This window comes from Trematomus bernacchii, unplaced genomic scaffold (genome assembly GCF_902827165.1).
Source record: "Trematomus bernacchii unplaced genomic scaffold, fTreBer1.1, whole genome shotgun sequence".
Taxonomy (NCBI): Eukaryota; Metazoa; Chordata; class Actinopteri; order Perciformes; family Nototheniidae; genus Trematomus; species Trematomus bernacchii.
This window is the reverse complement of record NW_022987851.1, coordinates 9,246,378-9,272,205: the sequence shown is the minus strand read 5'-3', so window position 1 is coordinate 9,272,205 and position 25,828 is coordinate 9,246,378. Positions and strand designations below refer to the sequence as shown.

General features: G+C 40.4%; 1 protein-coding gene across 1 annotated transcript; it reads right to left on the bottom strand.

Moving 5' to 3' along the window:
- Positions 1-6,889: 6,889 nt before the first annotated feature.
- tada2a (transcriptional adaptor 2A) lies at positions 6,890-17,843 on the bottom strand. The gene is given in 16 exon segments (XM_034113121.1): positions 6,890-7,363; positions 8,141-8,220; positions 9,354-9,397; positions 9,786-9,918; positions 10,578-10,649; positions 11,031-11,141; positions 12,969-13,012; positions 14,498-14,561; positions 14,662-14,734; positions 14,957-15,045; positions 16,186-16,254; positions 16,257-16,342; positions 16,779-16,870; positions 16,957-17,016; positions 17,098-17,201; positions 17,668-17,843. Coding segments are annotated over 16 exon segments (1,332 nt in total). The 5' UTR covers positions 17,693-17,843; the 3' UTR covers positions 6,890-7,177.
- Positions 17,844-25,828: the final 7,985 nt, after the last annotated feature.

The window sequence follows — 25,828 nt, the reverse complement described above, 5'->3', positions numbered from 1 at the left end:
TCAACTGGAAACAACCGGCAGAAGAACCAGGTGGTGCAAACTGGTGCCAATGCTTTAGACAAATCTTCAACGATCAACTTGAAATGTTATGCATCAGATAATAAGAACTGATTGATTTTCACCTGATATTTTTTTAACCCTTAGATGCATAAGTGGGTCTTTTTGGACCCGGTGAGGTGGTTTTCTTGAAGTATCTTTGTAATTACATTTTTTTTATCATTTCATATTCCAGCTATTCCTCAAAAAACATGTTTTGAATATCATGCCATTCTAATTTTAAATTTAAATGTTATACATTTTAAGAAATTGTAGTTTTTGTATTACTACCCCAAGCTTCCATAAGTGGGTCTTTTTGGACCCGGTGAGGTGGTTTTCTTGAAGTATCTTTGTAATTAAAGAATTGTATCATTTTATATTCCAGCTATTCCTCAAAAAACATGTTTTGGATATCATGCCATTCACATTTTTAATTTACATTTTAAGAAATTGTAGTTCTTGTATTAGTACCCCAAGCGGGTCAAATAAGTGGGTCAAAACTGACCCGCATGCATTTTCTATGGATTCCTATGGGAAAACGTTTTTTTTCAAAATGTAAAAGAAATTTCTAAAATTATAAATAGTGCAAAATTAAATATTAAATATTTCTAGTGTGAACCAAAATATAATACTAAATATTATACAAGAGATTTCTCTTAACCAAAATGACAAAAATTGCATAAAAACACATATTATTCTAATACGGGTCCTTTTAGACCCACTTATGGAAGAGTGTAGGGTCCAGTCACTCGTGCATCTAAGGGTTAAGAGACAAAATGCTGGTGACAGAAAATGTCTGTAAACTATGTGAAAAAAAGGGATGTTAGATGTTAAAAAAGGGGATGGTAGATGTTTAAAAAAGGTGGTAACCTTGAATGTAAAGAGTGAAATGTGAGCTAAACATGGATAGAGAGATAAGGGATACAGATAGTGCTGCAGGCTGGGGAGACAAAGACATGGGGTTCAGAGTGAAATGTCAAATGAGTCAGAGGCATTCTGGGAAGACTCTCCTGTTTAATATGGCTGCCATGGAGACTGAAAGTGTACAATGACAGCATCGCCGTAGTAACAAGCACCTGCAGCCACGTACAGAAGGAGCTGTCTGCTCTGAATGAGGCGGGGAGTGACATTGATTAAGCCTGACCGCCTGTAACACAAGATAACTGATGGGCTCCACAGTACAAAGCGAGCCACGGTGATTTAACCGCAACATCCTTTACACATCCCTCAAACCTACAGACACTCAATAACCTGCACTGTTCAGAAATGACACTTTCTGATAGGCAGCAGAGATCCTTCAATCCATAAAGTAGATTATGAGCACAGACATCCCATTCAGACTGTTACAGAAGGATTGCTGAAGATAAGCAGGCGACTATCTGGAAATATTGGCACAAGCTAAGCGTCCAAGCGTCAACAGATTATCAGAGTGTTATCTGATGATTAGTTTATGAGAATGATTATTAAACTAAACATGCTGTGTAAATCTTTAAGATGATCTCTGCTGGCTTGTAACGCTAGAGTAGTGTATTTCAGTCTGTGCTGATGTGTGTGACCGGCGGGGCGAGGTGCGGTAAGATGAGGAGACTTGAAAGGGTTTTGTGGTCAGCAGTGGTGGAGATGCTGGACCAAGCGTGCAGGGGGGAGGCAAGAGAAGGGGGAGGGGGTGAGAATGGGTCTAAATAAAGTCGCTGCTGATCCCACAGGTGCCCCCGTGGCTCCAGCTGTGATGGATGGCTCCAGCCGTGGCGGCGATAAATAGACATGTGATCCAAGTGTTTGCTGTGGCAACATGCGAGAACAGCGAGGTGGCAGAGCGCAGCATGGAGCCCCCCCGGCTCTGATCAGTGCTGCTCTGACATCAAACACAAAAGACCTGAGATGCCTCACACACGCACGCACACACGCACGCACGCACGCACGTACACACACACACACACACACACACACACACACACACACACACACACACACACACACACACACACACACACACACACACACACACACACACACACACACACACACATCCAGTCAACACCCAATCAGCTATCCACGAATAAGGAGACAGTGGAGACATCTTTTCCTTTTATTCTTATTGAGTCCATTTATTTGCTCCCTTCCTTCCCTGATAGTGAGTCAGTGACAGCACGTACACAGATGGAAGGGGGGGGGGGGGAGGCTCTGGTTAGTCACGACTCCTCTGCCCAGCAAATGAGCACGAGCAAGAGGGCGAGCTCTGCCCCCTGCCTCCCCCCCTCTCCACCGCCACTTCTTCTCCCGGATTTCAGCATGAAACCAAGACTGTTGCCATGGTCACCTCTTGTGTTGATGGGTTGACCTCTGTGTTAATCACTACCCCGTAATAATTGTGAAGCAGAGTGAGCGGCTCACATGGAGTTTGTCCTTTTAAAGGAGGGTTACAGCAACACAGGCAACAGATGTGGGACACATATTTTTCCCTGAAACACACAGTTAAAATGTATTAAACTGTATGCAACACAAAATGGGTCCTCGCACATCCAGGCTCTCCTTGGGTTACTGGTGGCCGCTGTGTTTTATTGATGGGACCATTTGAGACCAACAGCTTTGGCATTTGAGTGTGATGAGTTGAAATTATATATTGAAAATCTTGCACCACTTCATGTGTCACCTGTGACGCTCAACAAACAACATGTTGCTCTATATCAAGTGTAGAGCTGACAATGTCATTTCTTAATGTAATTTGCATGCATGGTGTGTGTCACATAATGCTGATTTCCTGTTGTCAGCAGATGGTGTTAAGACTATAGGCCTGAACCCTTATCATGCATGTGAGATATGGGGCTGATTGGAAAATGTACATTGGAGTTACACCAACTTTCTGTTTTATGGCAAGTTGTACACATTGTTTTAGCATGCTACAGCTAAAGCAACTAATACAAATGCAAGATTTTAATAACTTTTACCCTAAAAGTCTTTAGAACGTATGAACCAAATGTAATCGGATTAAATCTGCAGTATGAGTTTGCACAGAGCCTGAAAATAGCTAAAATAATAACACATTTTAAAGACACAGATTTAGAGAAGGATATATGTATGCACATATATGTATGCACAACCCAAAGTCGTGACTCTCGCATGATTTCCGCACTACTACCAAATCCATGCTGTGCCTTCGCCTGTCATTGTCTGTCAAAATGAATGACTGGATGGAAAAATGGAAAGAGAGTTTGGGTTTATACTTTGAGAATTTGCTGACATGAATACGATATTTTTCTAGCAGAACAATAACATTTATAGCCTACTTACTATTTTCTTTCCATGGCATTCCATCAATTAAACAACTAATACTTTATATGAAACACACGGGTACGGCAGGAGCTGCCATCAGGTGATGCAGTTGAACTATGTTATCACGCCAATGCGCAAGACCCACATTTTAAGTACATTTCTGAATGTACAGACCTTAAAAAGACACCAGCAGAGAAACTCCTAAACCTATGGCTGTATTTTTCCCAGTAGATGTTGTGTTTTCTTCTTAATTTCTAATAAGAAAAAGCTCCAGGACTATAAAAGGATATGTCTGACTGAATGCTGTAACCATGAAAAACTTTTAGTATAGAAATAATTGACAGCCAATTATCATATTTTAATAATGTTAAGATTATTTCATCTGGATCTTGGGATACAAATCGTATAGAAAATAATCAAATTATGGAAAACAGTTCATCCTGATTAATTTATGCAATCCTGATTATCCATCTTTCCTGAGAAATGTGTCATTGATTCATGATGAACTGATACAAAATTACAAAGATGATATATAACTTATATTACTTAAAGGTAGGTAAGAATGGAGAAACCAGCTCGAGTGCGCTAGAATTTGAAAGTCCGAAGAAAATCTGCCTCTTCCTTCAGACTTCCTTACAGAGCCCCTCCAACACACACGAACGCGCACATGACCAATGAGGGCACGAGATAAGTTTGTGCACGAGATGGAAGGCTGACAGGCAGGTAGGCCATCCAATTATCTGACGCGGGCCGGGGCAGATTCATTGGACTTGCTTTTTACAGCGCCACGGCTTCCACAGATGAAATATTTGTATAATATTTATTGTCAAAGCATTTAATTTATTCATTGCTATCGGGATGTTAAGAGCATTCCATGGAATATAACAAAAAGTGTTTCTGAAGTGAATTACCTACCCTATCTTGCAAATCCAAAAGAAAGACCACAAAAAGCACACACACCAATGTTAATGGTAAAAACAACAACAAATACTTATAAAGACTTTTGCTCCCTATTTTAAAGTCAAAAGCAGAATAGTAGGCTATTTAGGACAATAGGGCTTGCTGTTCTTAAATCACCTTTAAAGCATTATTGTTTGTGGATACATAACTCTTGAATTCCTGCTACAAAACAACAACATGAGGATAAAAAAACAAATAACATGTGCTCCATATGAATAGAAAAACAACATAACCCTAACCTTAAAAACATCACTTATCTTGAAATTATGTAAAATAATGAATCCTGATACAGAATATTGTTCATTTATATGATCTTAATTATCTATCTTACTTGTGAAATGTGTTTTGAGTTTTTGAAATAGCACAGCAAGGATACAGGCTTTCAAACTGTAGGGATGCGTGTTTGTCTCCTCTCTCTATATGTGAGGCTTATGAGATCATACATCATACAACAAGTTCCCTCTGAAAGGAAGTCAGCATCAATTTACCTTCACAGGGAGGCTGAGACCAGATGAGACAAGATGAGAGCAGGAGGCAAAGAGGAGACAGCGTCTGAGAGGCAGATTGTGTGGGTGGGTTGAGAGATGTTGCATCTCTGCACACATGCAGAGCGGTGACACCAACATCTGCTCTCCTGCCACTACAGCACAGACAGCACAGTGACGAGAGAGGGCCATGACACAGCGTGTGCCGAGTAACAGGTGAGGAGTCTGCTCAGCCTGATATAAGACACATTCTGTATGTTGAATAAATGCGATAAGTGCAGCATAAAAGAAGGCTAATTTCATTTTCATTTTAATTGTCCCGCTCATGGTACGCAAAACCCAATGTACAATAATTGCCAACAAAACATGTATTTTTTTTTCACAGCCAAACATAACAGTAACTTAGGATACTAAGAGAAACACAAAAAATACTTATTTCCCACTTGACGGTTAACGGAAAGAAACAAAACAATTTGTTTGTGACTTGACCACCCCATCCTCTACCGTCTTCATTCACATCAGCCTATTTGAGTCAGAGGAGACAGTCACAGACAGAGACATACACGTCCTTGGAGAAAGAAATAAAGCTGTCAAGACTATTATAACTCTTAGCTCAACTTGGCCTCAATGGGAATAAGGCAAGATAAACTGAGCCGGTGTAACAATATATAGCATTTAATAATCCAAAATAGACGTATAACTTGAAATAAAATATCAAAGAAACATTAACTTAACTGTAAAAGGCAGAAAATCGCCTGCAAGGGAGCTTGAGCAATACTTGTTAAAAGTGTAATTGCAAACTGCCGCTGGGTTCAATCACCTCTGATTAAGCAAGGAATGTGATTGGTCAACTGCAACATGACTATAACAAACCCTCATCCATAGCAACTAATGTGAAAATATGTCGTTGGGGTCAGTCTACTGGGACGTCACACAATTATGATTTTTTAAATGTTATATAGCACCTGCTAGATTGTACATTTATAACCATTGGGGAATGATATGAATTATATATGCTCACTTTTATTTGTATTCTTATTTGTTATTCATTTCTTATTTCATAGTTTTTTATTAATAAAGGTCCATCTTATCTTATCTTATGGGAAATTGGGGGAATTGAGTGTGGCTTTGCTTCAACTGTGCGAAAGCCTGTCGCCAGTGATATACAGACCACTTCTCAGTCAGTGCAGATTGTTCTGATAGATGTACGTCACTTTTGAATCCATAAAATGCAGATTACATTTGTTCATGTGATTTTACAGCAGGCTGCCACTTTCTGCAGCCATAAAAGCTCAAGCTTTAAACTGAAAATAAAGATGGAGAGGATAGATCAAAGCCTAGGTTGCTGCGGCTGGCTGGAGCCGAGTCTCAGGGTAAAGATGTCAAGTGTGACATGAGGCAAACTGTTTCCTGTGAAATGAGCAAAAAGGAAAGCAGTAACTCTGCTGCTTCTCGTTTGTTGTAGAGCTTTGATTTGATAAGACACAAGTAGGGGTACAAAAAAAAAATACATCTGAATTTCTCCTCCTTCACATCCTCTAAAAGCCAGATCCCATCCCTGCATTTCAGCCTCCCCAGCTGCCCTTATATTCAAAGGTTGAATCTGCCGTTATAATCAGGCTGTTAGCGGACTGCTCTCTGCTCAGATTAGCCTGTCGGGACTGGTGGCCTCCTGCCGCTGTTAGATCATCTCAGCTCTGCCTCGACACACCCGGCAAACACGTCCACAGAAAGGACCGGGTCACTGAGGTCCCTTACAGTCGTGGTGCTATGGAGCATCATTCAAAAAGCCTGCAGGAGACTGAATTTTATGACTCCACAAAAAATATCCATATTATTCATCATCTGGAACAGAGGTCATTCATAGACAGGAATCCATGATGGTTCATTTTCAGGTTTGTAATTTTCCAATTATTTTCTACTAAGTTTCTCAAAATAAGCATTTGTTTTGGCTCCAATGACAGAATAAAAATAATAAAAAAGATGTTTTATTTTTTATATATACGTTTATGAGCAGTTTTTGACTTCAATACACATTTTATTGAATGAACGGATCCAATCAATTCAGATAAGTCAAGTTAATATTAATGAATTATTAGAAATGTCTTCATGTCTCTTCACTGTAAGCTAAACCGTCAAGATACACATCCATTTTTTTTTAATTCATAAACATTTTAAGACAGGAGAAATTAATACATCCTCATTGTTATATGAGCCCCTGTTTTTCTGACAGACAATTATACAAAGAATACAATTTTAATAGATTTTAGACTCAAAAACACAAACAGATCTTACACATGTTACAAAATGTCAAAGGAGCAGCAACAATCCAAACTTCTTTCAAAACACGGGCTTACAAAGTTAAAATAAAAACAAGAAAATACTAACCACAATCCCATCTCCTGTGGTCAAATCCTACTCTCCTAGGCCTTAGTGATGTAGCCCTCCTTGATTAGGAAATCATAGATTTTGCGAGTCTTGTTCACATCGATCTTGATGAGCGCACGGGCCTGAGCCAGCCGCAGCCCCCCCTGCCGTCTGCACTCATTCAACAGAGCCTGCTTGTATTCCAGGTAAGCCCCCGGCACCAGCCGCACCACCTGGCATAACTACAAGCGCAACACACATACAAGGGTCAGTGAGGTACATTTAAAAACAAATACAATTTCTTATTTAAGGCCTCAGTATATTAAAAACAAGGAGCTTGTCAGATCAGTGTCTGAAACTCCAGTAGTATAGAGGTAGTATAGCAATGTCTGCAACTGACAATCACACCCAGTTAAAGACATATGGACAGGCGAGTGGAAGCATCAATGTTCGTCAGTACACAGTTTTGGTCAAGACTGAAAACTCAACAACTAATAAATGGACCGTAATGAAGTTTTGTAGTGATATTGTTATTATTGATGTTCCCATAAGAATTAATCCTACCAACTTTCATGATCCTCTGACTTATAATTAAGCACCACAAGCAGGTCTGATGTGCTAAGATGGTGAACAACAACATACCTGCCTCAAATCAGCATGTTAGGATTTTCAAACAACTACAGCCTTACACTGCTGGCTTGTCTTTTGACTCTTAGCCTAGCTGGTACAGTACAATCTCTCCAGTGTAAATCCTACCTGCACTACTGTGTTAAAGAGGCGAGAATTTTCAATTAAAAACTGACTGAGTTCTAGCTAAACACACTGTTTAACACGTCTCCACCTATTATTATGTAATTATCATGAATGCATATGTGATACTGGAATACATTTAGTGCCATTTTGGCTGGTGGGTACAGTACAGTTTTTGCTTTTTAGATCTTGTCGAAAAAGTTATAAGACTTCAGCATAATGAAGTAATTTTTTAAGACCCTTTGGACTCAGATAAGAAAGAGCTGTACCTCTTTCTCCCGCTCATCAAGTTTCTCTGTTCCCGGCAGTCCAGTCAGGTTCAGAGGGGGGGCGCTCCGCCTACCTGTTGCTGTGGAGGAGACATTCAACAACAGTCAAACAGGCTTGTATCACCCTAGTGTTGGTCTACATTACAAATAATAGCAGGCGGACAAAATGCAGTCAATTCCTTTGCTGGGAGGGGACAGGGAAACAAATATTTAGTTTGTTTATTCAGTGTGTTTCATATTGTGTGAATATAGCAGCGTGGGAGTCTGCGTCACATGCTCTAGAGCAGTGGTTCCCAAACTTTTTGTGCCCAAGGCACACCAAAGGACAAGTAAAAATCTCAAGGCACACCTATTGTGCAAAATAGCCCTTATAACACGTGTTATCACTCATATCATGTAAAATATCTGTAAATGTGCATAATTATTTACTAATTTACTAATGCCAAATAAAATGTGACAAAGACAACTATATTACTCATGAAATATTTATTAACGAAATATGGGGGGGTGCTAGTGAGCTATCCGAGCGGCCTACCTCGGTGCCGCAAGTAAATACCGCGAGGAAATTGTCGACGGGGGGGGGGGTGCTAGTAACTTATCCGACCGGCCCACATCGTCCGACCGGCCCACTTCAGTACCGGCCCATCGGGATTCGTCCCGAACGTGGTGGTTTGCTCCGCACAAGAAAGCGCTCCATTTTCCCTCTTGCGTGTTTCTCTGTTTTAATGTTGTCCTTCAGCCTTCGATGTGTCACGGTCTTATAATTCCCACCTGCAACTGCGTTAACAGCGAAATATGGGGTTCTGTGAGGATTTTTTTTTTAAATAATTGTTTTTAGGTATAGAGTTTGCCTCTGTATTATGAAATGAGTGCATACAAAGTACTGATATAGTAAATAAAAAATAATTATTTTTGTGTAGTTGTATATTGCAATAATAACGTATGGTTGTCACAAAATCCCACGGCACACCCGGACTTGCCTCACGGCACACCAGTGTGCCGCGGCACACCGTTTGGGAACCACTGCTCTAGAGGTTAAGGAAAGGGAGCTAATTTAAAGGGTAAAAACAGCAAGATAAATAAGTATGCAGGGGCCTATTTTCTCGAGTGTATTTCTGGAGAAGCGTGTGCATTAATGTGACTGTGCCTGGGGCCGTGCCAAGGAGACAGAGAGGAGGGAGAACAGAGGGGGAGGAGGAGATAAGCTCTGTACCTGACACTGTGATTGTTGTGACAGCTGGAGTGATGCCAGCGTCTCTGTAATGAAAAAGAAAAGTGTTAGCATCTCTGCAACTTATTTATACACACAAATATACACGCAAGTCCAACACTATCACTCCTGGGCTTTGTCCACTATTCTTTAACCTCACTGGGATCGTCATCCAAAAGACATGAATCATCTCATTCAAGATTTTCTTTCACGTCGATGATTAAAGGACCTTGGATATCACACACAGAAAATACTTTGTGAGCAGCGTCACATTAAAATGACTACAAATACCAAAGAGACTGAGACTGAAGTGCACAGTAACATGAATGACTGCCGTATTCGTCTCAGCTCGCCTGTGCTGAGTGTAATGACGGAGGTCAGCGACTCTTCAGCAGCCCTCCTGTTACACACTGGATAACAAGCAGGAAGTCTCACATTGCTGCCTGTTTGCTGAGCCACTGCTGGCAGGCTCTGCCGTCCTGGATGTACTGCAGCACGTCACACAGCATGGTCCGCTTCCTCCGCTCCTCCTCACGCAGACGCTTCGCCCGCTCATACACCTTGGCGCCTGAGAGTTGGAAACACAGAGAGAGGTCAGTAGAGACTTCATGAGAGCGGAACTTTAAAAAAAGTTTGTTCGGGGTAGGGACCAATGTCTAATTTCCACTGCAGGCTTCGTTTTGACAACTCATTTTGATAAAAGGTATTTTTCTACTTTGTTTTCCACTGCAGATAGTAGCCCCTAAAAAGGGGACTGCCGTGTCATAATCTGAAACATGACTCATCAATTTATGGTGTACAACATAGTTCTGCAGTCTGCCATTTAATAAAAAGTCTGGGTGATATAACATTTCGGTTGTGGTTGCTATTTAAGGTAACTTGGTTATTAAAAATCACAAGTTTGTGCACCCTCTGAAAGTGATGATGGGGAGTTTAGACAGGTTAGGCCTAATATATGCCTATGCCAGAAATCCACTGATATCACTTAAGCGTTTCTGACAAACTAGATAAATAGAAATACAATAATCAGTTTCAATCTGTGCAAAGCTTCCGCAAACTAGCGAAACATGATCAATTCCTAATAATTATACACTGTGATGCTGCTATAAATAATAATTAAAACATCACATTTAAAGCCAAACTCAAATAAAAAAACTTCAGCTCAAATGGAAACGTAATTTGCATCTTTTATGTTGTAACTGATGGAGTAATGAAAAACAGACTCACTGCAGAAAGACTTGATTCCTGCCTTCCTGTACTCCTTCAGCCTGCGGATCTCTCTCCTCAAGTCAAACTCCACTGAAAGGAAAAGGAGAAGAAGGAATATTATAGATACATTTAAAATAAAAACCTTGACAGTGTGGGGAAATGTGATCATTTGCCTTAGATGTAGGGGATTATTTAGATAAAGAGATTGATACCACTTCCCCAAAGGTAAAAGCCCTTTTTTGGAGTGTGTATGAAAAGTAGGACATCTTATCTTAGTACTCTTCTTGTTGGATTTTCATTTGTAAAAGAGAAGGAAGGAGTCTGACATTGCCTTCCCACAATAATAAAAACACAACATCATTTGAAGCCTCAATCGTCAGTAGTGTTGAGGCAGCTGGAAAGAAGTGGTTAAATGAATTCTCTGTGACTGACTCCCAGAAACTATTCATGTGTACTCAGGCAGATACTAACATGCATGACTCTCAATGAATTTGTCATGTTCAATCGGCCCAACCACTCTGGCAAAGCGTCTCATGACATCGTACAGCTCCTGCACCTCCTTTGGGTAACATCGCTCCAGCACTGGAAGAGAGAGAGAGGTAGAGAAGTGAGTGGACAGAAGACACGAACAAAGATATAATAGATACATTAAATAAAAATCCACCTATTTACATACGTTTTCTCTTTATGTTTCCCATAAACGACATCTCCTAACTATGTGCTAACTTAAGCTATTGGTCATTGCATCAAACTGCTAGCAACAACACACAGGGCTTGACGAGTACGCACAAGTCAGCCCAACACAGCAAAAACATGCAATCCTCTGCAACTTCTTAAAAAAAATACTAAGAGTCTTTAGCCATGTAATCGGCTCAGCTTCAGAATTGTATCTCTGAAAGCACCACTGTTTGACTCTGTGGGGCTTACGGGTAATGTTTTACCTCGATATCTACTCATGAATGTTTTACAATTTGTCCAACATCCAAACAGGGAGCAGAGATTCACATTTCATCAGTAATTGCAGCCATTTTAGCTAAGTGTTAATCAGAGCCAGAATGTATAATTCATTGTAGATTTATTTTCCTTTCTTTTACAAAATGATACCCTAGTTACAAAAGCTGAATAAGACAAATATTTTAAAACCTCAGATAGAGCAACAAACCGCTCCCTGATATTTGCTCAGCAGTTGTGTATTCCCCACCACTTAGCTCACTCTCAAGAGCATGTTGCGTTTGTCTCAAAGCATTGCTCGCGTTGCTGAGTAACAGACAAGTGCAGAAGCCAGAGAGGAAAGCTGTGTGTGGGTGCGAGGAGTGTGTGTGTGTGTGTGTGAGTTCATCAGGCTTCTGCATGTAAGTGCTAATGAGCAGCTGCCACGGGTGAAGTTCCTCATGCTAAACAGGTGAAGTTATGCGCTTTAACAAAACAGTGGACACACAATCAATGTTCTCACCAAGAGACATTAGCACTGGACCTCTGGTTACACTCCTTCACTGACCACACACTAAAAAAAACTGTCTTGAATATTTTAATGCAACAACCCTTTACAGGACTTCAGATGGACTGCTGCCCTGAAACAACAACGCTGGTCAGTCTGCCTCCTGCACTCCCTGAGACATGACACTGTGAGCCTCCGGGGCTCGGATACTGCCTCCATTATGGCATGTGACACACACATGAACACACACACACATGAACACACACACACAGACGCACACCGTAGAGACACACAGTCTTTGACAGTCTCCATGACAACCAGTCTGCAGCTCGAAAGCTACTTTGAGTTCCTTTTGTCTAAAAAGACTCGGGCGATAAGGGAATGGAGGGAGGGGAAAAGGAGCCGGTCTAACTGCAGGCTTGAGGATACATAAATAAAAGATGTGGGGAGAACTCTTCAACTTCCAAACCTCAGACAATTTCACAGAGCAACACGTGGAGATAAAACGATGGGATGGGTGGTCGGTCATAGTAAAAAAGAAAGAAAAAAACAACCCCTCGCCGTCTGTCTGACCTCTAATGCAAAAACCCAAGAGATGCAAAGAATAACATTAAAGAGCTCGCTGAAATCCAACCTGTGGCAGGTGGATCAATATACCCGGCCCCCTGCATTTCAGTCATTATGGCAGCATCGCTCATCATACGGGGATCTACTTGCAGAGAAGCAATTATGCTGTGGCACACTCTGGCCCACAGACTATTCGCAGCCCTGATCATAAACACGAGATCTGTTGCCACACTTCAGCCACCCGAGGGGCCATAGAGGTTGACGGTGGTTATTACACCAAAGCTGTTTGCATGCATCCCTAGAAACCCTCAGCAGCAATTTGGCTGCTTGATATCAGATGCCTCGCTGAGTTGCTATGAATACTGTCGTAGCCGAGCCCGTGTAAGTTTCACAGTGGCACTTACTCTGGAATTTACGCAGGTTGATCAGCCCGTGGTCTCGGATTACCCTGAAAGAAACGGAGATTTAGATTAATGACTATGCAAATGTAATATTTTGATTGCTCTGCAACAGTAAACCTGGCGTTTAGCCATATGCAATTAAAACCATTGAAAACCCATTATATACTGATCATCTGTCTTGTACACAGCAGCTTGGTGATGTTAGTTCAAAAAGGCTCTCCCTTTATAAGTGCACTCTGAAGTTCAGGGGTCAGGTGAGAGGGTCTCGGCCCGTGTCAATGGCCTGGATCCCCTCTGACAAGCTACCAGTTAGCAGAGATGAAATAAGGACCTTGGAAAGAGGGAACTTGGAAACACACATGCCATTCACTGTGCTCGGGGGGCACAAACTCTTTAAAGTTGATTTAGTGATGGATCCATCACAGTGAGGATTGATGATGGATGTTCCAGAATGCCAGCTGACCGGCTGAAAGTGGAGGAGATCCTCTAGAAATAGCACCGACTGATTAACAGCTTCAAGTGCAAATCATTTATTTTGTATAGACAATTAACAGTGAATAGGGCTGCAATTATCCATTATTTCATCCCACCTCTTGTAACGGCTTGTTTTGTTTGATCAATAGTTCAAAACACATGCTAATTACACGCAGTAGACCCTTTATTAAGTACACTTAGCTTAATAATATCCTACCGTCATAAAGGTTATGATGTTCAGTTTTGAGAGATGTAACTTAAACTGTATGATCATTTTGAAGAATGTAGTTTGTGGTACTATGGAACTGTTACGTGTTAAATTAATAACAAACATGATTGACATTTAGTTGACTATCTGTATAAGTAGTTAGTGATGACTTTTCTTTCTATAATTTACTATAAAGTCACTAATGGTGTATTTTGAATATTTACTTGTACTATGTTTTTAGGTTTTGTGAATCCAATTATTGTGCAACATACATATTCTATGGGATTTTGAACATTTCCCAAAAGAAGAGAGGCCACCGTCTTTGCATGCCTTAAACTGAGAAACATGGTAACATTAGAAGTATTCAACAGCAAATTCTCCCCATTTCCAAACATATTCAATTTTAAATAGAGGATCTCGCAGCTTGTGTGTTGCACCTGATTGACTCCATGTGGCTTGTAATTAGAACCTGAAAAAAGGTTTAAATATGCAACAATAATCACTCTGCTGAACAACCCCAGTCTCCCTGGACTTGTGTCTTTAATGTGCAGCAAAACTAAATAATAATAGATTTGAGGGAAAAAACGATTAATATATTAGCATGTCAATTCGAATTAATGAATATAAATAAAGTTCAGACTGATTTCTAAATTGTTTGTCTTGTACATTTTAATTCAGTATACAATTAATTAATTCATCCTGAAAGCATGACACATATCTGTGAGAAATGAGGCTCCAAAAGGTCAATGTAGAGGCTTACAGTGCCATCTGATGACAGACAGGGGTCATTACATGATGCAGAGTACATCAATTCTATGTTCATGATTTGATGGAGAAAAAAAGGACTTACTTTTTTCTCCGCTGTCTCTCTTTTAGTCTTGAATGATAAATATCAACAACAGACAGCTTGAGAGCTGGAAGAGAATAGTACATATGAGGAAATATTGCAGTTCAAATCATTATCTTCTATTTTGAAAAAAGTATTTTTCCAAATGATATTAGAATTCTACTCACCACGTAGGATGTCCGAATCATCATCGACAAAGTCGATATCTTTTAAATCCCACTCCGCATAGTTGTCAAACTCCTATCAGGACAGTGAAACAATTATTTACATAAGATTGTGGATCAATTTTAATATTCCTGTTTACATTTAGCTGATGATCTCAGATCAGTACTCATGTAAGAAAATAAGTCTGGGTGAAAGCAAACTATTGGCAATAAGGGCATGAGTAACTGTCTTTATTAAATGTAATAATGAGTCGCCATTGTTAGCACACAGATGATAAGGAAACATGTATCCCCTCACCTCCATGAAGTCTGCTCTGGCAGGCATGTATCCTGCCATGTCTCTGGACAGCACTGAGTCAAAAGTGGGCCGAGGGGGGTCATCAGTGGCTGTAACATCAGAGAAACACATTATTAGCACTTTAGAATAAAAAAGAAATCTTAGTATTATGCATAAAAACAAGAATTAGCCACTTGCTACATACAGTCCCCCAAGATATGGTTTGACATTGCTAACAGTATTCATTAGAAATATCAGTTTTTTCTCTGCCTTGAGTTTGCCAACTGCTCAGTGAACATTACAGGTGGAGAACGACAGATGGAGACCTGAAGCCAACTAGAAACTGAGAAAGTTCCTGACTCGCCAACTGCTTCTCTCTAAATGGTCAGTGGCTCTCAGGCTACTCATTTCATTTTACTATTTCAATGTAAACCTTTCTTCTGGTGGCTTCTAAGTGCCAACAACCAGCATTACTGTCATAAGCGGACAGTATACTGCTTCATGTTAATGCAGACAAGTTACAAGGCTGGGAATGGAAACAGATATATAATAATAAAATACACGGAGGCTGTCTCTTTTTCCTCTCTTCTGACAGCGTCAGTGTCTGTCTCATGCAGCAGCTGATCCAGTAATGATGACTCGACAGTAAAAATAAATATTTATAACTAGTTTAGGTAGTTTGAGAGGTAATTAAAATAGCTAAGGGTGATGATCTGACTTGAAGTGTGTGTTTTGCTCCCGCTGCGTGGAGGAGCTGCGTGTCTCCGTCCTGTCAGATTAGACTTCACTCGCGTTTATGTCCATATCGAGATAAAGATAAATAATCTGAATTCAGTGTGCAGTGTACTTTTGCGGGGGTGAGCAGCAGAGGTGGGGAGAGGCGGGGCTATTGCGTCGTCATTATCAGAAACGGATGACCGTATAGGCGACCACACGGCCCCGTTGGACCCCCCAGAGCGCTCCGTTCCCAGATCTATCCACCTTTGGACCCGTTGTCGTTTGCAGGGTCTGTTTCTACGTTTCCGTTACGGCGTCGTCTAGCTTAAAGGGCTATACGCATGAGAAATATGCGGATTCAACCCGTTTTCGTTCCCGTGGAGCCTAGGCCTAAACCAACTTATTTGATTGTCTGTTTGCTACATTTCTGTGGAGATGTGAGTAGAGAATAACTACTGAAATTGCTGCGTCTTATTCTTACTGAAACATTAGTGAAAACCATATTGAAGGAGGCAGATGATGTGGATACTGACGTTTAAAAGGAATAGCTCCCTCTGCAAAGCGGGAGTCTTTTGTTTTTCGGAGGCTGAGCAAAGTGGAGGAAAGAGCGGATTGTTGATGAAATTCTTCATGTAGTGGCTCTCACACTCCTCTTTGGTCTTAGTGCGCATCTGATATGCCACATCCTGCCTGCAGAAGAACAAATGAACAAATACAAATGTAAGTGTAAAGCAATATTTTAAATCGTTTGCCATGGTATGTGAATATATCCACAAAGTAGTACATATTTTTAACATATCAAATAGTAAAGTACACAATACAGTGTTATTGAAACATATGTTGGTCCTCTAAATGCTAACTGAAAAGGTCCTTCACTCAAGATTTCAGAAAACGAAATTGATCCCACTAAATTATTGTTTTAATTGCAAGCTTTTAACACTTAAAAAGCGTTTTCAAACATTCATTAAAATATGTCAGTCTGCAAAATATTTTTTTTTTTGTCTAATTAAATGAAGATGAAATGTGAGGGAGAAGATTAAGATTACATCTAGGCAAACCAGTTCTTAAGTTAATCTTGAGATCATCTGACCAAGATAATAAACTGAAAAAGTTACAAATCACTCACCAGTTTCCAAAGCCGCAGTCCATGACTGCTTCCAAGAGGGCCATCTCTTCCTGTGCCGACCACCCAGACTCCAGCACAGGGAAGTCTGATGTCTGTTTTATGAGTAAAAAGTGAGGGTAAATACTATGCCTGAGTGTGGTGATTGTCTGTATGCAAGACGTGTTTGAATGTAACTTACCATGATTTCATATTTGTGATCACTCTCATGCTTCTTGAGTTCAAATCCTTTGGTGAAACACTGAAATTAAAACATTCAATTTCAGTCAAGGAATAAACAAGAGCTCTGATAAAAATGTGTGTGCATTTACTGTCTACTCACCTGGAGGCAGAGTAGAAAAGGTAAGGGTCCACATTCTGCACACTTGATGTAAGGCTCAGTTAGATAGGATGAGCATCCTCTGCATGGTGGTTTATCAACATCATCTGAAATGGACATGATTAGTGATTAATCACTGCCGACTAACAGGGCAAACTATTATATCATTATTAGCTAAAATGAAAACTGAACACTTACTTAGAGAATGGCTATTAGTACAAATGTATCTTAAAGTGGCCCCTAAGTGATAGCCAGCAGTGCTAATGTAAACAAACCACTGCTTATAACGGTAGCTTCGATGCTAACGCTACTTATGAGAGCTAAACTAACATTAGGTCTAAATATCTCAACTTAACAGCATATCGTGTCGAACATGTCTACAATAAAATAGAAAACGGACTGTTTATAGTCAAAACATCTATTAAATTGCGGCATGTGTGTACGCTATGTGCTAACGATAGCAGAACTATGCTAGCTGCAACGAAGCTAACGTGGCAAACTATAGGTAACTATATAAACGAGCAGTGTGTTTAGTGTAAAGCTGCAGCGGTAACATTAACTGCCGATACTTACTTCCAAAAGATGCCAAACGATCCATAAGACAACGTTTGATCAAAACTAAAAGCAGAATAAATGATGCTCTTCTTCTCCTTTGAGGTTTGAAGGTTTCTGGAGTCCTAGTGTTGCATTACTGCCATCCTCTGGAAAAGGAGAAGTATTAGAATCTAAGGAATGGGATGTCACAAAAGCTCCTGTAGGTGTAATGTGTAGTAGGTGACCAAATACTGTTGTCTATGGTGTATATAGACAAAAGTAATCGGACACTCCTCTTACTCATTGAATTAAAGTGTTTGTAATGTGTACGTGACCCAATACTTTTGTCCATATAGAATACAGAGACAAAAGTATCCTCTTAATCATTGAATTCAGGTGTTTCATTCAGCCCCATTGCCAGGGGATTCTTAATGCTTCATCTTACCAAGTCATTTTGGACAATTCTATGCTTCCAACTTTGTGGAAACAGTTTGGGGAAGGCCCTTTTATGTTCCAGCATGAATGTGCCCCAGTGCACAAAGCAAGGTCCATAAAGGCATGGTTGGATGAGTTTGGTGTGGAAGAACTTGACTGGCTCGCACAGAGCCCTGACCTCAACCCCATTGAACACCTTTGGGATGAACTAGAATGGAGATTTAGAGCCAAGCCCTCTCGTCCAACATCAGTGTCTGACCTCACAAATGCTCTTCTGGATGAATGGGCAAAAAAATTCCCACAGACACACTCCAAAATCTTGTAGAAAGCCTTCCCTGAAGAGTGGAAGCTGTTATATCTGCAAAAGGGGACCTACTTCATATTAATGCCTAAGAATTTGGAATGGGATGTCATAAAAGCTCCTGTAGGTGTAATGTGTAGGTGACCCAATACTTTTGTCTATATAGTGTGCTTCATTCAGTCCCATTGCCACATGTGTATAAAATCAAGCACCTAGCCATGCAGTCTGCCTTTACAAACATCTGTGAAAGAATGGGTCGTTAGATGTCATTATTGTTAGTGGCTCTTTTCTATTTTCCCCTAGTCTAATCACTCTCAAACAGTGGTGTTAAGTAACTAAGTACATTTACTCATACTGTACTTAAGTAACATTTTTGAGGTAAATGTATTTCACTTGAGTATTTCCATTTTATGTTACTTTGTACTTCTACCCCACTACAATTCAGAGGTAAATAGTGTACTTATACTCCACTTTTTTGTATGTTGTAGTTACTTTGTAGATTTGGATTAATAATGTGAAATATCAACAAAACAAAAAAAGATATTTTGTTACACCTGTAGAAACATTTACAAGCTAGCATACAGTACAACATCATTAAAGTTAGCTCAAACTTGATCAGCTATGATAAACACAATCATGCATCAATAATTATTATCAAAACACATAATATAAATATTTTTCTCAAAATGGGCCAATTTGTAAATTGAGTAATTTCACTTTTGGCACTTTAACTACATTTTGATGCTCATTTTGAATGCAGGACTTTTACTTGTAACAGAGTATTCCTACACGATATACTTTTCCAACCTCTGTTCTCACAACACAACAGTTACAGAGAAGAAATTGTTAGTTATTAATTTCTAGAGGTATGTAAATATAAAGTTACAAGTCTGGTGCTCTCTTTTTCTCTCTCAATAAAAATAGAGTTGTTGAAAAGGGTTGTCCTGCCTTGTTCTTTTAATTACTTAGAAGACCTCTAGCACATTTTTGATGGATGACTTCTCAAAATCATCCAATAGTTGACTATGGGCTGTTTTCTGAATAAGGGAGGCCTTTCTCCCTTCTCAAAAGGAATTGATGGCCTGGATACTTTTTTTTAAATGCATATTCATAAACCACATTTCAAAAACCTAACCTAACTTTGATCTAAATAAACGTTACAAGTATTTCATAAAATGACTGTGTTATTCACCCTTTTACCACAAGGCGTCGGTATTGCACCATTTATGTTTAGAAAAAAAATCAACGCCTTGCAAGTCTTTCTTTGTCTTTCCCTGAGCACACACCACCACATGAGCCATGTACAGGCCAGTTTGTGTTAGGTTGGATAATGGCCAGACAGATATTTCCCCCCTTCGTAAATCTCACCATTACAAAATCACTTGCCTTAAAAACAACTTACTCTAATAGAATAAATATCTTCCATTCCTGATATTTTCCAGTGCAGGTGTCCAGCTCTGGCCCCTTATCAAATACAACTCCTGCGGCTCAAGGACACCCCTGGTGACTGCACTTCAGGGGACCTGGCAAACAAAAATCTAAAAACCTTGACACATAATACTTCTACTCTGCATGTCTCAAAACCACAAAGTCAGAAAGCATATTTATTGTGTGATTTGGGTAAAAAAGGCATTTGATTCAGTACAGATGGGACATTAGCTGCAGCTAGCTGGAAATCATCACAGAGCAATGTTAAGGTCAAACTAGGCCCAGCTCCTCACATTCAAATGTGCCACCTTTTTGAGAATTAGGGAGGAATTATATAATATAATTGAATTAAGATTCCAGTTAATAAAAGTAAAATGTAGCTTTTATTTGAGCAAATACTTTATGTAATGCAAGAGTTTTAAACCCATATATGGAAAGTAATGTGGCCTTTAAACCACACATTGGGTTGAATGTGAGTGTTCTTCTTGTGTCTTTTTACCCTGAGCCATCTCTGTGAGGACGATCCACAGAGACAAGGGCGTTCAGTTGCTCCGTACATTACGTCCAGTCTCCTGACCCTCTGGGGGTTCCTTAGACTTCTGGGGAAGGATTCAGTCAGTGTGGGGTCCCTGAGCAACACCCATCTATATGAATAAAGACAGAGCGGCCTCCCGACAGACCGTGCACAATAAAGGGACAGTTGTATTTGCCTCTCTGTAGAGTTTCCAGCTAACTGCCATAATGCATTTTGTTTAACAATCCGTTGTGGTCGTTATGATTTATTTGTCTTTAAAAAGGGGAACTTCCCTTTCTGTGTGACAGTTGGCAGTGTTACCCCGAACAACCCTCACTGAGGCCCACAACAACTGTATTGAACTTTATAAACAGCCAAACATGACACCTTTTTGAGATTTCTTCCTCCAAAATAATGGAAGTTGATGCTGATATAACAAACCCCTCTGTGAGAACAAGAAGATTTTGGAGCCACAAGAGCAGAGTGAGATCCAACACTGCTGTTGGGCTATAAGGCCCGGCTCTGCTTTCAGTGCTGTAATTCATCCTAAAGGTGTTGGATAGGTTTTGAGGTTAGGGCTCTGTGCAGGCCAGTGAAGTTATTCTACGCCAAACTGAATAAAGAAAACTTGGCAAACTAGAAAGAGTCTTTGCCAAACTGTTGCCACAAAGTTGGAAGCAAATATTATGATATTGCAGCATTAAGATTTCCCATTATCAGAACTAAGGGACCAAAAACATGCAAGGAGGGACGTCCACTTACTTCTAGCTTTAAGTGTTGTTGTTGTTGTTAAATAATGGTCCCACAGAGGACACCGTAAGCTAATATAAAGTTAGCTAATACAATTACTGGCAAGGCGGTGTGTTGAAACACCACTGGTTTAAGATTCATACCATGTAGCCTTTTTGTCCTTGGTTCAAATCCAAGGACCTGTTACTACTCATTCCATCAACAAAACAATAAAGAAAAAATAATCTGAAAACAATTATTAAGAAAATGAAGTTTTCAGCATATGTGGAAGCATACTGTATTAAATCAGATATTGGCGGTGAATGCAGGCAGAGTCCTTTATCCACATGGAGACTAACAATGAAAATAATGTAAGCCTGACAGAGTGACATGTGTGCTCCCCTATGACGGCCCCTGCTGCAGCATCCCTGCCTGTGGGCAGACAACCTGCTGTCTCTTCAGCCACATGCCACCCCACAATACCTCTCTCTCCTATGCCTTCACACCCAGAATAAAAGCCCTGTAAGACCAGGCAAACCCCCAGCCTGCAGGCCTCACGCTGCTTATGGATCAAAGACTGAAACCTTGGGGTTTCTCTGTTATAGACGTGTGTCTGATTATACAGCGGCCAAACAAACGCACACCCCCACCCCATTACATCCTTAAAAACTCCCCCAGTCCCTGCCCACTCCTTTGCCTCTTACCAAAGCACTTCCCAGCTGCTGTGATTTGAATATGAGGGCCCCTCCAAAGAAAAGAGGGCATCTGGCACACGCCTTAAAGGCTAAGAAAAATAGTTAAATAAGATTAAGCCTCTTTAAAAAGGCAAAGCGGTAAAATGAACATAAGCCCTTAAATAAGTTCTGACAAAAAGCAACTAGAGGGGACACCTGGGTACCATCGATATCCACACAATGAGTGGTTGCTTGGAGTGGTCGTACACGTCAAGAGCATTGCTTTGCAAATTGGAATCGTGTATAAAGGTCAGCACAGAAAATCTTATTTTTTTAGTTCTAATTTAAGGACATGTCAGCAGTAATTGTGTAATCTTTCTCAAAAGGAGGCTTTCAGCTGAGATTTATAAGGCTACCTGCCCCCATCTGCACCCCTGCTCATTAACATACAGTTGCTGTGTAACAGTTAAAAAGTCCAGTTTCTAAATGGATCTAATTTATTACACATTGTGTGTACAAAATGTTTTGTTCTCACAGTTCATGTCCAAGAAAGACACTTTATTGGCCTTACTGATTATATTTTGAGACATTCCTCCTAATAGTAATAATAGATAACAATTAGATGGCTTTCAATTAAAGGTTATTTCCATTGAAGTAAAAACAAACGCATGAAACCTTATGTTTAATGCTCACTTGTACAGCACAAATATTTCGTGAAGATTTTACTGAAAATAGATTTTGTTTCAGTAAAATATTAAACAGATGAGAAGATTTAGCAGGTATCAGAGACGGGTTTGGGGAGGGGGGGTTTGAGAAGTGGTCCACTTCAATAATTGAATAGCTATTATTATTAGTTATTGTACATACATTTGTAATTTGTCCCTCCCACGCAACTTCAGAGCGGTTGATAGATGAACAATGTGGTGTGGCGTTTACAGACAATGCAGTGTGCCTCCTTTTATTGAGGATCACTTCACCTCCCACTTGGTGCTTAAAAGGGCCACAAAGACCAAGCAGACATGTATTCAACCAAATGTATTTATCACAAGACTTTGAGTTGCATTATGGGAAATGTAGGATCCAGAGGTTTTAGAGTTCAACCCATATTACGGATTTAAAGTCAGGATAATTTGACTTTTTTTCTTTTCTTTTTCTTTCAAAAGAATCCCCCAGCTTTATGGAAGTGTATTATCTCTTTAATATGTTATGGACCTACGTTTGGTTCAGGGATTGTACAATCAGAAGAGATTCTGCTGTTAATCATAAACACATTTTTGCCATGTGCAAATGTTTTCATGATACAAAACCAAACATGAGCCACACAGAGAAGTTGATCAGATTCTCATGTGGTGTAAAGCGACTCAGAACAGAGTTATGTATCTTTAAACAAAGAGCTCAAGTGTTGATGAAAGTCTAGATTAGTATCACATATTTGTCATTGTGAGGAGCAGCTGTAAAACTCAATTTTCCTGTTGTACCAGTTTGCATCATCTGGGTTTTGTGTCAGGTAAAGAGTTTTGAGTGGGGTTTAAATGACTTTTGACATGCAGCACTTGATAGATTTATGCAAGCACAGGCTGGGACATGTAGAAATTAAGATGACTCTGCATTACGTGTCATATAAAAGTCAATTATGATCCAGAATCGTTTCCTTCAGTATCTACAAAGCACTCATGCCGTTTAAGATGTGATTAAATTAATGAAAACAGATGTCTCCCACACAAATGTGTCATCAGTTTATTTTTTGCTGAACGAGAGGTTGCCACTACATATGTTCCTCCTCCACGTGAGCTCAGTGGACATCCTCTCCCCAAGGCCAAGGTAACACTGAGGAATCAGCAAAGTGAGAGTTCAGGGAGGTCAACAAGTGGGTGTGGAATGCAAGTGTTTCCCACGCGGGCGGCGTATACCTCGGCACGCAAGCCCTGAGAAAGCATGTGTCAGGCCTCAGTACAGCAAACTTGAAATGCACGAGGTCTGCTCAGAGGTTTTACCCAATAGGCCACAGCGTCTGAGGAGCCATTGGGTTAATTCAAACAATGTGGGAAGCCGGACGATGGTGGTGGAGAAAGTACTCACATCATATACTTAAATAAAGTGAATGAAACACTCCATTGCAAGTACAAAGTCCAGCATTCCAATCAATACAAAATCTAAATATGGGGATATTTAGGGGCTGTTTAGAGAGCTTAGAGAAAATATTTCTGTGGCAGTAATGCGGAAATGTTGCCTTACACACACACACACACACACACACACACACACACACACACACACACACACACACACACACACACACACACACACACACACACACACACACACACACACACACACACACACACACACACACACACACACACACACACACACACACACACACACACACACTCAGGCGATGTACCCCACTGAGACCGAGCTGTGGATGGAAAAAGAGCTCCCCATGTGAACCGCACCGTGTTTCCTATGTACCTCTTACGGCAGAGCGGTTCTACCACAACAATGTCAGAACACATCAGCTGCTGGAGCCCTGACGGCTAACACACTCGGGCTCTCCCAGTGGCGCCCTGGAGAGAGACACCACAGGCCTGTTGCTTTAGTCCTGCTCCCAGCAGCCCGGTCTGCCTGCATAGTTCTCAGTACATTGAAGAGGGCTCCCTAACACAATATCCCCCTGGGCTTAATCTGGGGGAAGAATGGTGACGTGCATTATGCATTATCCACGGTGGCGTTCTGGAGAATGGACAGAAATAACAGTGAGGGGTCACGCGGGACAATGTAAGAAGTTTTTTTTATAAAAGCCCAATCTGTTGTAGCTGGAGCATAAATGGCCTTGAGCCCTAGAGCTTCAATGAGAAGAAAAATATCCTCAGAGCGTGACCGGTTGACCTCATTGGATACTAAAGAGAGCCTAACATTAATCTATAATATCTTATTTCTACGGGTTGGCTCCAAATGCGTCATGTCATCACTATATTCTCCTCTCAAAGTGGTATGCTGCCTGTCAACAGAGTGAAAGTATTCCTGGTTGTCACCTGCTTTTTTAGAAGTGAATGCGTGTTGAAGTGAAGGGTCAGAGCAGGAATGCAATGACAACAGCATGAGAGAGACAGAGGAAGATAAAGACACATGCATGTTGGACGGTCACCAGTCTTCCCACACAGCCACCAGTTAAGGGTGACGACCTGTCCACTTTCTACTACACAGCAGAAATGCATGTATCTATAAACTCAGTCTGGGTGTCCACTCTGGCTTTTCTGTGGGACCAAATCACCGGAGGGGATTAGCCAGCTGTTGGGCGGCGAATTTGAAGGGTTTTCTCACCAGTTAACAGTTCATGAGAGTACAAAGCTTGCTATTAACAGTCAAATCGTGGTCAGCATATGCAGGACACCAAACAGCAGAGGGACAGGGACGACATGCTGTTGCCAACTTGCAGACATCACAGCCCTGACCGGGGCAAACGGGTACATTTATAAGTGCATCCCAATGGGACAGATAGTGAGAAAGTGTCTTGAGTAAGGGGGGAGACGGAAATCTAAAAGGAAGGTTTTGATGCATATCAACTGAACCAAATGGTTATTACAGAAAATATGGCAAATGTTGTCTTTATGGTATTGAGTAAGTCTAATGCTAAAGTATTGAAAATACGAACCGCAAGTTCCCGAAGTCAAATTTAACTTATTGTAATATAAAAGACAATAGCAGATAAAAAAAACTGGAACTCATCTTGGGCTTTGGCCTAAGGATCCAGTTTTTTCCACTTTGAAGTGGCTCTAAAGATGGAAAAACTATTTTACTTCACGCTGTCTGGCAGACTCATGTGTCTTCTGTGTTGTTGCAATGCTCCAGTGTATGATGTTACACAGAGTAAATACTCAAAGCCAAGAGCACATGTATTTTATGTGTAAACCATTCCATAAAATGGAAATATTCCACATGTCTGGGGAATCATTTTATACACATTTACTTTGTCTATAAAACTAGTTTAATATATCTTGGTATATTTGGAAGCTTTGGGAATTTCAGAAGAATTTAAACCAAACATCTGAGTGTTTAAAGCAACTATAATTTTTTGTAACAAATTAAGTCTGACAATGAGAAAGGGATCAATTGCTG